This window comes from Rhinolophus sinicus, linkage group LG12 (genome assembly GCF_036562045.2).
Source record: "Rhinolophus sinicus isolate RSC01 linkage group LG12, ASM3656204v1, whole genome shotgun sequence".
Classification (NCBI taxonomy): domain Eukaryota; kingdom Metazoa; phylum Chordata; class Mammalia; order Chiroptera; family Rhinolophidae; genus Rhinolophus; species Rhinolophus sinicus.
Genome location: NC_133761.1, coordinates 2,388,525 through 2,401,783, shown reverse-complemented (window position 1 = coordinate 2,401,783; position 13,259 = coordinate 2,388,525). Strand labels below are relative to the sequence as shown.

General features: G+C 42.5%; 1 protein-coding gene and 1 pseudogene across 5 annotated transcripts in view; one reads left to right on the top strand and one right to left on the bottom strand.

The window, feature by feature from the left end:
* The window catches only part of TRAPPC9 (trafficking protein particle complex subunit 9), a 319,931-nt gene that overhangs the window by 283,859 nt on the left and 22,813 nt on the right, over positions 1-13,259 (bottom strand). For 4 of the 5 annotated variants that reach the window (XM_074316655.1, XM_074316656.1, XM_074316657.1 and 1 more), the window contains 2 exons: positions 12,395-12,421; positions 3,076-3,197 (listed from right to left, as the gene is read on the bottom strand). In XM_074316655.1, the coding sequence (XP_074172756.1) occupies positions 3,076-3,197; positions 12,395-12,421 (149 nt within the window). The remainder of the gene's footprint in view (positions 1-3,075; positions 3,198-12,394; positions 12,422-13,259) is intronic. The other variant, XM_074316658.1, reaches the window with a different exon arrangement.
* On the top strand, positions 5,929-6,545 carry LOC109443718 (large ribosomal subunit protein uL6; annotated as a pseudogene).

The following is a 13,259-nucleotide window of genomic DNA, read 5'->3' as shown; positions in this document are numbered from 1 at the left end:
TATGTTACAAAAGTACAAAATATTACCAGGGGATACTTTGTTACTCATTTCCACTTCTCATCTGTGGTACTTGAAATCACTTTTAAAGTCTCTCACACCTGCGGCTGGAAGGCAGTCGTGGTAAATGCAGTTTACTTTGTTGCAAAACTTCTAGCACCTTGCATCATTGTATCCGTCCTCTACGGACTTAAGCGTTTCACGTCCCTCTGATTTGCTCTCTCACAGTTACTCCTTCCTGCCTCTCAGATCCTGAGACGAAGGGCAGATGAAGACACAGGAAATAGAAAAGAACTTCGTCTGACTATCCAACAAAAAGCCAATGGTGGAGCCAGGCAAGAGTCCACAAGAGACCCGGCTGTCACTCCCAGGGCCTGCAAACCAAGAGGTCGTGCTGGTCCCTGAGAAAGTAAAAGGTGACCTGGTGTGTGTGTGTACAAATCAAATACAATCAAATCTTGGAAGTGTACAAATATTCTTTTATCACTGTCATCTCACAGGGATGGGCTGACCCTCAAAGTAATTTTAACCCAGTGTTAGGGTAGCGTGGGAAAATCTCAGGCTCTTTTGGTGGAGGAGATGAAATTGGAAAGAACGGGAGAAAAGAGGTAAATGAAGCAAATAAAAATACAGCTAGAGAAAGGCAAGGGATTAGTCTTCTTTTTCTACTTGTGTCACATACATACTAGGACCTGGTTTTTCAACGAGATGGACTATAGAATGCTGAAGTAAAGAGGAAGAGATGATACCAGTTTTTATTTTATTGAGCAACACTAATGAGCCTGTCGTTTTATTTGGATACACATGTATATAATTTACCCTGAGTAAAAACTCTTAATTTCCCCATTTGGAAAGACAAGGAACCTGGAGCTCAAAGAACTCATGTAACTCGACTAAAATCAGATGGTGGGATTTGAACTCAGTTCTGTCTGACTCCCGAGTCTGCTGCTGCCACTCCCAGGCCTGGAAAACTCACAACACGTGGGCCACCTGATCCCCCTGCTGTGCCCATGGCAGCTGGACCTTTACCACTGAGATAAAGTCTCCAATTTTCACTGACTCCGTGCTCTCGGCAGCCACTAATCTGCACTCAGACTTGGCTGGTGAAGTGGCATCTACCTGCCATGCCCACAGGGCTTTGGCACAATGGCAGGGGAGTGCGGTTTCTGTGGCGATCAGAGCCTCTCTGGTCCCCCGGGCTCTTTCAGAGGCAGTGGTCCAAGGAGCCACTAAGCTGCGGGAGGACCCACCCAAGGCACACCACCTCCCTCCATCTGTCTCCTGGTCTACAGAACTTAGACCAGACGGCTCAGTGGGTTAGAGCGAGCTCTCAACAACAAGGCTGCAGGTTCAATTCCCGCATGGGGTGGTGGGCTGCACCCCCTGCAACTAAAGATTGAAAATGGCGACTGACTTGGAGCTGAGCTGCACCCTCCACAACTAGATTGAAGGACAACGACTTGAAGCTGATGGGCCTGGAGAAACACACTGTTCCCCAATATTCCCCAATGAATCTTTTAAAAACAAGAAAAAAGAAAAAGATTTGCAGTATATGCGTGTACCAATGACGGAGAAGAAACTGACACTTAAAATAGAGTTATCACAAAACAAGAAGAAAAGCACCCTGATTTAAATGTGTGCAAAGGGCACAAATGGATAATTCATAAAAGAAATGCACATGGCTAACAAGTAAAAAATGTCCAATACCTCACTGGTAATCAGATGCAAACTACAACAATGAAAAGTCATTCTTGCCAATCATATCGGCTAATATTTCTAAAGGATGTAATAGCTGGTGTTTATTTATGGGAGAACAAACTGTTAGCGACCTTTCTGGATGACAACATGGCAAGGTATGTGTAAATTTAAAAAAACATGTATCCTCTTTGTCTGCAGTCCACTTGTAGAGATTGTTCCCTTAAAAAAAAATTAGTCCAAAAAGATTTATCTCTAAGGGCATTTATCAAAGCACTGTTTACAACAGTGGGAAGAAAAACTGAATTGAAATAATATTCAGTGACAGAGAATTGATTAAATAAGCAATTCTGCATCTTTTCATTCCCTATTTAGAAGGAAACTGGAGAGTAACTGGACAGTAACCTGTGATAAATGTAAGTGTCAAACCCAGCGATCAAATTTCCAGAAATCTTCACTAAAGGAATACGTTAAGACCACAAGAACGTCTGTACAAGAATTGCCCAGTCAAGCATTTTTTCCAAGAGTGGGAAAGAGAGAAACCGACATATCCATCAGCAGGATAGTTATGAAGGGAATTGTGGCAAAGCCGTGGGGTCTGCGGTGCAGGCCTCATCTTGTCTGCAACCGTCTCACGAAAGGTGTCACTGAACAAATGGCTACATCCGCATCTGATAAGACCTCCCCCCACTGTGGGGAAGAGTCAAGAGGCCTGACGTGCAGGACACGTAGCACATGCTGCTGTGTGAACACAGCAAGATGCAGAATAACATACATGGTATGACCACCTTTTGTCAACAAAACATAGATCTACGTACACATGTAAACATATATTTCATGTATGTATATTTCGTATGTATATATACTTCATAGGCGTAAAGGTCACGAATGATACATACCAAACTTTTCATCGTTGTTACTCTCAAGAAATAAGGGGAGGGGAGGTAGGAACTTTCATTTTTCACTTGCTACCACTCTTCTGGACTATAATACTTGAGTTCTTTTTCTTTTTTCCTTTTTTTTCAGTAGGTATATTTTGAATTAAAATTTTTTTAAGTCCAAAGTAAAAAGAATGATGCATCCACAAGATGCAATGCTATGAAGATCATTAAAAACCAAGCCATGGACGTGGTATTATAGTAAAGTGGTAACAATGATTCTCTCTGAATAGTGGGGCTGTGATCACCGTTTTCCGCCTTTTTCCAAACAGTACACATACATTATTTTGAATCAGAAAATACTGTTTCGGTATCTAATACCAAGCAGTTGGGAGTACCAGCTGAATCCTTGCAGAGAGAAATAAGCAAGAGATAAGCAGCAGTGCACAGTGTGAAACGGGAACTTCTGATTCAAACAACACAGCCCCACAAGCAGCAGGGTCACCTTGCCATAGTAGGAGATGGCCTCCTTATACTTGTCGATTATGTCTTCGGGGCTAAGACAGTTCTTCGCACGTCCAATTTCAGCGCTGGTGTCAGGATTTATGCCATTGGTGGTGAGGGCACCTGCAAACCAACAGGAAGAAAAGAAATAATCTTTTGCTTTTTTTGTCTTATTTCTTTGCTACTTTAAAAGGGGGGCACAAATAGGATCAAACTTAAATGTTCCCTACTGAAATGTAAAGAATGATCGTTAAAGTCTTCACAGTGTATGTACTCCCTGCTATAGTCTCACCGTCAAAGCCTTGTATTAAAATGTTAATTAACTCACAATAAGTTTTCCTCCCTGTTGAAACTTTTTATTAAAGAACATGACGTGCATTATATAAAAGTAACATGTCCACAATAACCAGCCTACTTGCCCTGAGGACAACGTACCCAGCATGCATTATCTCATGCTTTAAGCTGTTAATGCCAGCAGACCACAATGTACCCTCAAATGGAGATTAACTATATGAAAGCATTTTCCAAACTGTACAGCACTGAAAAAAAAATGCAGCTTATGAATATTAGTGTCCTTTCTGTGACTGTCGTGTTCTATTTCTGGCCAATCCCTGTCAATAAACACAACCACCTAATTCCCTAGCCATCAAACGCATGTAGAGAAGAGTTTGCAAGACATTTCCATTTACAGAACGTAACCAATGGCACATAGAACTCTGACAGAAAAAGAAAAAGAAGGTAAGATACTCTTTGCTTTCATAGAACACTCAAAAAATATTGTCCTAAGCCTCACAGCAGGAAAAGCTGGGCTTAGCCTAAGCCACGTGTTTATCTCACGGACGGCAAGTATCTCCCAGGTCACGTCCTCCTCGTGTCCACCGGGAGGCTCAGGCACACATCCCCCACGGCCCACAACACCGTGCAAGTTCCTGTGCTGCCCTTGCTCTCTCACCTGGGTCCCCCCTTCTCACCTGCTTGGCTGGTACTCTGTGAGCTGCCTCAAACACTTTTTGGAACAAGACAGAAGAAGGAGTGGACAGATCAATGGACAGACAGGTAACCGAAGGGCAGATGGACAGAAAGACTGCAAGCAAAGGGAACAAAGCAAGTCTCCCATGCCAAATCCTCTTCTCATCAGGGAGGAAAGACACACAGCGGAGAACTGTGAAGGGGCAGATTTTGTTTCTTTCCTGCAGATTTTGTGAACATCACAGCAAGAGATGAGAGGGCAGAACTATAATAATAAAAGAAAGGAGCACGCTTGGTATCTAAATTACACACTTTTTAAAGAACGGATTCCAATCAGCAAGGCCTGATGACACACTGCTCGGGTCCTTGCAGAGCTGAGGGCTCCGTCTCCAAGCCACAAGGTGTCCCTGGGAGCACGGAGAGTTGACAAGCTGCTGACAGCGCCATCACAGCAGAGCTGGTACCTGGCACTTAGGAGTCAGCGCTGTGCTAAGGGCTCCCACACACGCTCCATCGCAGCCCCCAGCTGCTCCTGCGGGAGGGACTCGCAGTGTACCCCCCTCTCTGCAAGGGAGGGATCGGGTCCGAGAGAGCCTGTCTTCCGGCTGGTTCTCCAGGTCACACAGCTAGTTACTCCAGAATAGGATTCGAGCCGGGGCCTATGTTTGCAACCACTGTACCATCGGGCTTTGTGTGCCTGTGCGTATAATACGTTTGTTTCTGCCATGAAATAATATTTAGTAAGTGATAGGTCATCTCGATTTATCTCCTTAGCTCTAACAATTTATCTCTACATTGTTGGATTTTACTCTTTTCTTTTGGAGAAACAAAGGGAAAGTTAATGGGGGTCAGAATGAGGCGGGAGGGGGGTCTTCATTCCTTGTGTGACACCTCATCTTATCCAAACAGTATATGATCAAGATTAATTACCTGCAAAGGTAGGTGGGGATGAGGTGGGAGGGCAAGAGAGGCAGTGCCACTTCTCCAGTTTGTGTAGTTCTGACTTTTGGAAACTTGTTCATGTCTTATATCGTAAAAAACATCAATCAATAAAGATAGGGGAACCCTACAATGGCATAAATACATGAGCCACTATCTATATTTCAAATAAATAGCATAACTATGCCGACAGTGAAGCATTAGAGCAAATCCACATAACTTCTGATCGCAGTACCTTGTACACTTATCCTCAGTATAAAGACAAAAATAACTACAACAATCCTTGAATTCTACTTAGAGGTTTGTTTTTACAAAGATACTGACTTTTCTGAAACTGCTTTCTATATATTGTGGGACTGAGAAAATGAGTAAATATATTGAAAATCTTAGGAGCCAGAGTTCTCACTGTTGGAGAAAGAAAATGTAAATATCAAACAAGGGGAGACTGCAACGAACCCTTGGATTTGGAGCTGGAATTAGAGACACTGGTGTACTCCTGGTTGACAGCATGAAGCTCGCAAAGAGCCTAGAAGCAACACACCTCAGTAGCAATGAGCATTTCAGTGCCCAGATTTTGGTTTCTAAATACCATTCTCCAACATAATGAACTGCAACACCTTAGACAAATGTCTGATTTCAGAACTGGGATAGGGGAAGTACAAAATGAACCTAAATATCTTGACCCAGAAAAACAACGAATAGAACCAGCAGACAGCTGCAGAGCCTCCACCCAACAGCAGAAGACACGCTCTTCTCAAGCAGACAGGGAACCTTCTCCAGGATGGACCACAAGCTACATTATGAAACATATCTCAATAAATTCAAAAGAATTGAAAAATAGCCTCCACAAAATACTAGCAAACTAAACCCAGCACATATAAGACTGTACAACATGGCCACGTGGTATTATATTTATCTCAAGAAGGTAAGGTTGGCTTTTTTTGCCACTTCTACTCCGAGGATGAAGACCGTTCTCAGCAATCAGACAGTGGACATCCCAGAAAACGTGGACGTCACTCTGCAGGGCCCACAGTTACTGGGAAGGCCCAGAGGCACCCTGTGGAGGGACTTCAATCTCATCCATGCAGAACTCAGTCTCCTTGGGAAGAAGAAGAGGCCCCGGGGTGACAGATGGTGGGAAACAGACAGGAACTGGCTCCTGTTCGCACTGTCTGTGGTCACGTACAGAACATGGTCAAGGGAGTCACATTGGGCGTCCGTTACAAGATGAGGTCTGTGTGTGCTCACTTCCCCATCAAGAGAGTGGTTCTCTTGTTGAAATCCAACATTTCTTGGGTACAAAATACATCCACAGGGTTCGGGTGAGGTCTGGTGTTGCTTGTCCAGTATCTCAAACCCAGAAAGATGAGTGAATTCTTGAAGGAAATAATTTTGAACTTGTATCAAATTCAGCTGCTTTGATTCAACAAGCCACAACAGTTAAAAACAAGGGTATCAGAAAATGTGGGGGTGGTATCTACGCTTCTGAAAAAAGAACAGTTCAGCAGGCCGATGAATAAGATGTAAGTTGTCCAGCTATAGAAACACCAAGATGTCGAGTGATCTCGACTTCAGTTGTGATATTTCAAAGGTGTAATAAAAGTCATGTGTTGAAAAAAATAAAAAAAAGAAGAATGTAAGGATGGTTTAACATGCAAAAATCAATTAATATAATACACCATATCATTAGAATAAAGGACAAAAATCCCACATGGTCATTTCAACAGACACAGAAAAAAGATTGGACAAAACGCAATACGTTTCATGATAAAAACACTGAACAAACCAGGCGTAAAAGGGAATGTTCTCAGTATAAGGGGCATCCACACAAAATCTACAGCTAACATCATACTTAGTGGAAAAAGACTAAATGCTTTCCTCCTAAGGTCAGGAACAAGACAAGGAAGTCCTCTCTCACCTATTCAACAAGGTACTAGACATTATAGCCATGACAATTGGGCAAGAAAATTAAATAACACGCATCCAAATTGCAAAGGAAAAAGTAAAACTATGTCTTTTTCAGATGACATAATCTTGCATATAGAAAACCCTAAGCAATCCACTAGAAAACTATTACAGCTAATCTATAAGTGAGTTCTACAAGGTTGCAGGATATAAGGTCAAGATTCAAAAGTTAGCTGTATTTCTATACACTTGCAATGAACAATCTTAAAATGAAATTAAGAAAACCATTCCACTCACAATAGCATCAAAAAGAATAAAATACTTAGAAATAAACACCCCAGAAAAATGTAAAATGATACTCTGAAAACTCAAAACATTGTTGGAAAAAATTAAACATGTCAATAAATAGAAAAACTTCCATGTTCATGAATCAGAAGACTTTAATGCTCTTAAAACGGCGATACTCCCCAAACTGATGCACAGATTGAACGTAATCCCCGCTGGGTTCTTTGCAGAAATTGACTAGCTGATCCTAAAATTTATATGGAAATTCGAGGGACTCAGAACAACCAAAATAACCTTGAAAAAGAAGAACAAAGTTGGAGTACTTACACTTCCCAATTTCTAAACTTACTGCAACTTATCACTAGGTAGGAAGATTATATGTAATTTTTTTTGTTTCTTTTCTAAATTCTGTCCAACGAAAATGACTTTTACCCTAAGAAAAAATAAGGTGTCTTTTAAAGCATGCATACCTCCTCACTTGTTGAAAAAAAAGTTTTCATTATAAAGAGGGAAATACCAAGCGAAAATAAACTACTTACAAATAAAAGTGCATCTAAGTTTTTCACAAATTGAAAACTTAAAAGTTCAGACTCATCAAGTGTCTAGGGAAATGTATACAACATGTTAAAACAAATTCTTTCTCAAAAATTCTAACTGAATAAGGAAAACCCAGGAAACAAAGGGAAACTCCTGTCTGACTTCAAGTACATGGAGAAAGGCCTAGGACTCACAGCGCCTGTCACTCACGTTAACTCAGCATAAAGGAGGGAAACCTTCACCCAGAAGACAGCGGGTCTGTGTGTAACACAGGCTCAGCTCAGCACAGCCTTCTCTACACACAGTGAGGGCTTTTTAAATAGAATTCTAAGGTTAGAACATTGTTGAAAAGCTACAAAAACACAATAAAAAACAACATACACAGAGGGTGCCAAAGAAATGTATACACATTTTAAGGAAGGAAAAAACTATTAAAATTGCCATACTCAATATATACCGGTAACAAAAGATGAATACAAGACATGTTTGACTTCTGTGATTACAATAGGTGTTCAAAGTGGTTACCATCAGCATAATTTTAATAGTTTTTTCCTTTCTTAAAATTTGTGTATATAATATATTTTTGGCATCCTCTGTATATATTGTGCTGCCAGGTCACATACAAATGCAAACCTATTTTTGTTTAGTCACAGGTGCCAATTACTTTAACCAAGGCAGAATGTTTTAATTCAGACAAATAATCAATATTACACTTGTCAAATCTAGTTAATGAATTCACTGCTATGTAACCACAATGTCTAAGACAGATCTAAAATTAGTGGAAATACCTAAATATGGTTTGTGGAACTCTTCTCAAAATGTCAGGCTTTTTGAAGACATCTGAGAGGTGTTTCTATCTTATCTTTTCCCTTGTGAAACGAACCACAGAGGCAGATGTCCAGTGTCCCACAGCAGACACGGACCCACGAGCACGTGCTCTAACTGTGATGCTGGACAGTTAGGTACCACTGGCCACTACAAAGAAACAAAATGGGACATAAGAACGACAGTGACCCTATTCTGGAAGGCTTGCCATCTATGAAAACACTCGGGTTTTAGTTCATTGCTTAGCGAAGTGAAATCCATCAAATACTTCCTTGTAACATTCGGTAGCCATGATTCTCCTTTTAGCACGATGAGCAGAAAAGGTTTAGGCCTGACTCTGCTAGGTCAGTTGACAACAGTCATCCTGGAGAGTGATGCAAAAACTAAGGGCGCTGCTTCCGCCTGCACCAGACCTAAATAAACCTACACTGAGATGTACAAGGTAAAGGAAGAGATGAGGTCTGCAGTTAGAACCAGAACTAGTAAGAAGTCAAATAGGCGGAGAGTTTTGAATAGATAATTCCTATAGACAGAACTAGAGTCTGCTGGTTAAGAGGACAGATGCTGGAGACAAACTCATGGGTTTGAATTCCGACAGCACCACCTGCCAGCTGAGACCCTGAGCAAGCCAACGAATTTCTCTGCATCTCAGTTCCACATCTATGGACTGGCTGAGTTTCCTCCTATACAGACGAGGGATAACAGCGGTACCTAACTCCTAGAGTTGTCGCAAGGATTCAGCTGCTTTCTATGTAAAGTTGATATAAAACACTGTGAGCTTAGATATGACACCAAAAGCACAAGCAACAAAGAAAACAGACCAGACTTCATCAAAATTTAAAACTTCCACACTTCAAAGCACACCATCAAGAAAGTGGAGTGACACGGAGTCGGAGGAAAGTTTTGTAAATCACTTATCTGATAAGGGACTTGTACCTGGAAGAGTTTTAAAAAGAGAGAAAAACCTCTTACAACTCAATTTAAAACTGAATAAAAAAGATCTGAACAGACATTTTTCAAAAGGAAATCTACAAACGACCAATATGCACAATGGAAAAATACTCGATATCATTAGCTGTAAGGGAAATAAAAATCAAAACTACAATGAGACACCACTTCAAACTCACTAGGATGGTCATCATCAAAGACACCACCCCAAGTGTTGGTGAGGACATGGAGAAACTGGGACCCTCACACACCGCTGGGGGGAAGGTGCAGCCACTCTGGAGAACCACCCGGACTCTCCTCAAAAAGTCCCACATTGAGCTACTATGTGACCCAGCCATTCCACTCCCTCGGCATGTACGTCAGAGACCTAAAAGCACACATCCACACAAAGACATGTACAGGAATATCCATGGCACCATTGCCCATAATAGCCAGAAAAGGAGAAACAACCCAAATGTCCATCAACTGATGAAAGGGTGAACAAAACGTGGTCTGTCCACACAGCGGAATATTACGCGGCCATAACAAGGAGTGAAGTACCATTTCATGCTACAATGTGGAGCTGCCTTGAAAACATGACGCTAACTGAAAGAAGCCAGTCACAAAAGGCCACATGTTGTATGATTCCACTTACGTGAAATGCCCAGAACAGGCAAACCCCTGGCGACGGATGAGTGGCTGCCTGGGGCGCGGGGTGGGGGGCAGGACGGGGGAAAGGGGAGCGCCTGCTACTGGGTACAGGGCTCCCCGTCGGGGTGAGGAACATATACAACTCAGAACAGAGTAAACAAAACACACTGAACTGCACATTTAAATGGGTGAACTGTATTAAAGCTTTCTTTAACAAAAAGAAGGCTGCACCCTAGAGCAGTGCCCTCCCACAGCAAATGCAAAGCACTACTTTCTATTTCAGGGGGGAAAAAATCCCCTCAACGGGAAAACAGGAAAGCAAATTCGAGTTGACTGAAATTGGCCAAAGATGGTTTCACTTGAAGCAGTTGTCGAAGGTACACAAAATGTTCTGAAATCACAAGAACACAGCACGAAGCATGTCTGAAACGCAGGTCAAGGGTTCGGCAGCCTCGCTGCTCCAAGCGGCTGGAGGGGCCTGGTTCTGAAAACCAGCCCAGGAACCAGCGCCAAAGACGGCCCAGTTCTCCTTCTGGCCTTGGACATGGCTGTAGGGAAAGCAGGCAGCAAAAAACCTGAAACAGTTCGCCTCGAAGAATATATCCACTTAAAATTCAACACCAAAATCAAAGTGATGCAATTCAGTGAGATCCTCCCGTGGGTGGGTTTTCTATGCAGCCGGCATCTCGCTAACCCCCAGGGGAGCGTTCACTGCTCAGACTGAGACGCTGAGGGGGCTCACTGCTGGGGCCTGTGAAGTGACCCATACGACACATCTACCACTGACACACTTGCCAGGGTTGAACAGAAAAGAAGAGACTGATGCTGGGGAGAGGTAAGATCTCAGTGAGTGAAGGAATGGCCACAGAACTGGAACTGGGGCCAGCAGACCCTCAGCTCCCTTTGCTCTCGTCAGCTAAGCAGAGATCAAGTCCAGATTCTTCTCATTTGGGACCATTACAGACGATGCCGTCTGATGCCACATGCTGGCTTCTCTGTCCTTTCTTTCCCGCTGCCGTCTCTGTCTGTGGCCGGAGCTTGACTCATCCCCAAGCACCTAGAGAACCCCCGCACTGTTCCTCCCAGCATTCTCACTCAGTGTCATCTCCACACAACCTGACTTTGAAAGGTTTCAGCAATAACAAATGTATACTCTTTTTATTTCAACAAATGACTGGCTTTTCTGATAGTTCTAAGCTGCTTGTATTATACCTGCTAGAAGCGTCTAATTCTCCTGCAGGTAAAGTGGTCAAAACACTGAAACACAGTACTTTCCATCAGGTGTAACTAGCTAGATTGGGCTCAACAGCTTCTATTGATCAAACACCAACACATCCAATATCGATTTCACTGCTTATCAATTTCCATGGGGGCGGGGGGTCCACGAGTTCCTCAGCCCACCCTCAAACTGATTTCTCACCAGCAACGCAGGTCTGCCGAAAGCAAAACAAAGCCCTTGTTTTCCTTCTTCTACACACTCCACAAACCGTACCGAGAAAGTATCACAAAATATCTGGCTAGGGAAAGGATTCAACACGATGTTTTTAAAAAAAAATCTGCGAACCTGAAGCGATTTCACTTCAGAATCAAGAGCCACAATGAGATGTAGTCAGTGTGTGGGTCGCAAAGCGTATGTAGGCATGACTATGTGATTTGTATCTCTGCAAAGGAAGGAAGTTTTACAGTTTTTTATTATTTACCCTTTGTCATTGTTTGTGGTTAAGCCTGAAAATAAGAGAACTCATTATAAAACAATTAGGCACTGCAATAAAAGAGATTCTTGCTATATCATTAATAATTACAGAAGGTGTTAGGAGGGGAAAAGAAAACCCGCCTCTGTAAAAAAAAATTAAAAAAAATAAAGCAAAATTTCTTTCCCTGCTAAGAAAACATACATGGAATGCAGTAGAAAATTCAAGTCCATGCTAAGAGGAGCATAAACCATAGAATCAGAGCAAAGCGATTGCTGTGAATAAATTCAGAATTAACTGGACAAGCATGCTCAATGCAGTCAAACAATTGGAAAGGCACACTTTACAAATCATTCACTTAGCCATGCTGGAGGAAGGATTTTCCTCTTCGACAGACAACACAGATCAGTCGGGTGCCCCATCAAACGAGGACCAAGCCATAATCAGGTGGCTAACAGTTCTGATTTAAAGTCACTTAAATCAGAATGTTCCAAAGATCACAATCCAGAAATTGTCACCGTTCATTCACACCATCATGAAACAAGCACTTAGAAAAACAACCCAAAGCAGCGAAGCATGTAGATCATGTACCTGGATCAATGAGAACCTCCTGTGCCCCTGGAAGAAAGAAGAGAGTGTGGTCTTTTATTTGGAAAACAAAAGTGCTTTTAAAGGTAACAACTACGTCATCTTTCACAATTCACATAGGCTTGAAAAACCTGGGGCACTTCTAGCTGGTCAGAGAAGTAATTGCGAATAACAGTATGTTACAAGCTCAGCGCCTTTTTGCTTTGGAAGGGAAGAGGCACAAGCTGCTGTCACTCAGAGCCCGCACAGCTGTGTAAAGCGCCTCCTCGCCGCCATCCCTCCCCACTTGCTGAGCTCATGTTCCCCAACTCTTCTCCAGCACGTATGAGAATTTCTGACGTCCACAAATAAGCCGAAGGACAAAGGAATAGTAATTTGTTTGTGCAAATATATGCCCACACCTTGGAATTGGGGCGGGGGTGGGGAGAGAAGGTACCAGAAGGCTATATGTAACTTATCACAAGCCTCCTAAAATCTCACACTCACTCTCACACACACACACACACACACACACACACGTACACAATGAAAAACTGGACACTTCACAAACTAAGGGTTTCCAACTTTTAAAAGGTCACTTTGTAGTTAGTTTAAAATACAAAATGGTTAACTTCATTATTATAAGAAGCTTTTGGAAGCCTTAATCGTCCTCTAAACTATCCAAATGTCAGTGAGATCCGATGAGCCTCCTCTGTAGAATGTAATTTCGTGAGCCGGCAGAACACACCCGAAGAGATACTGGTTCTAAGAGTCGGGCTTCTCGTCAGCTCTGCTCACCTGTAAGCACATTTCCAACATTCCAAAAGGCGTGACCTACTGAAACAGCGGATTTATTTGACCGTCTAGACAGAGAAGAGGCCCCCGTTCA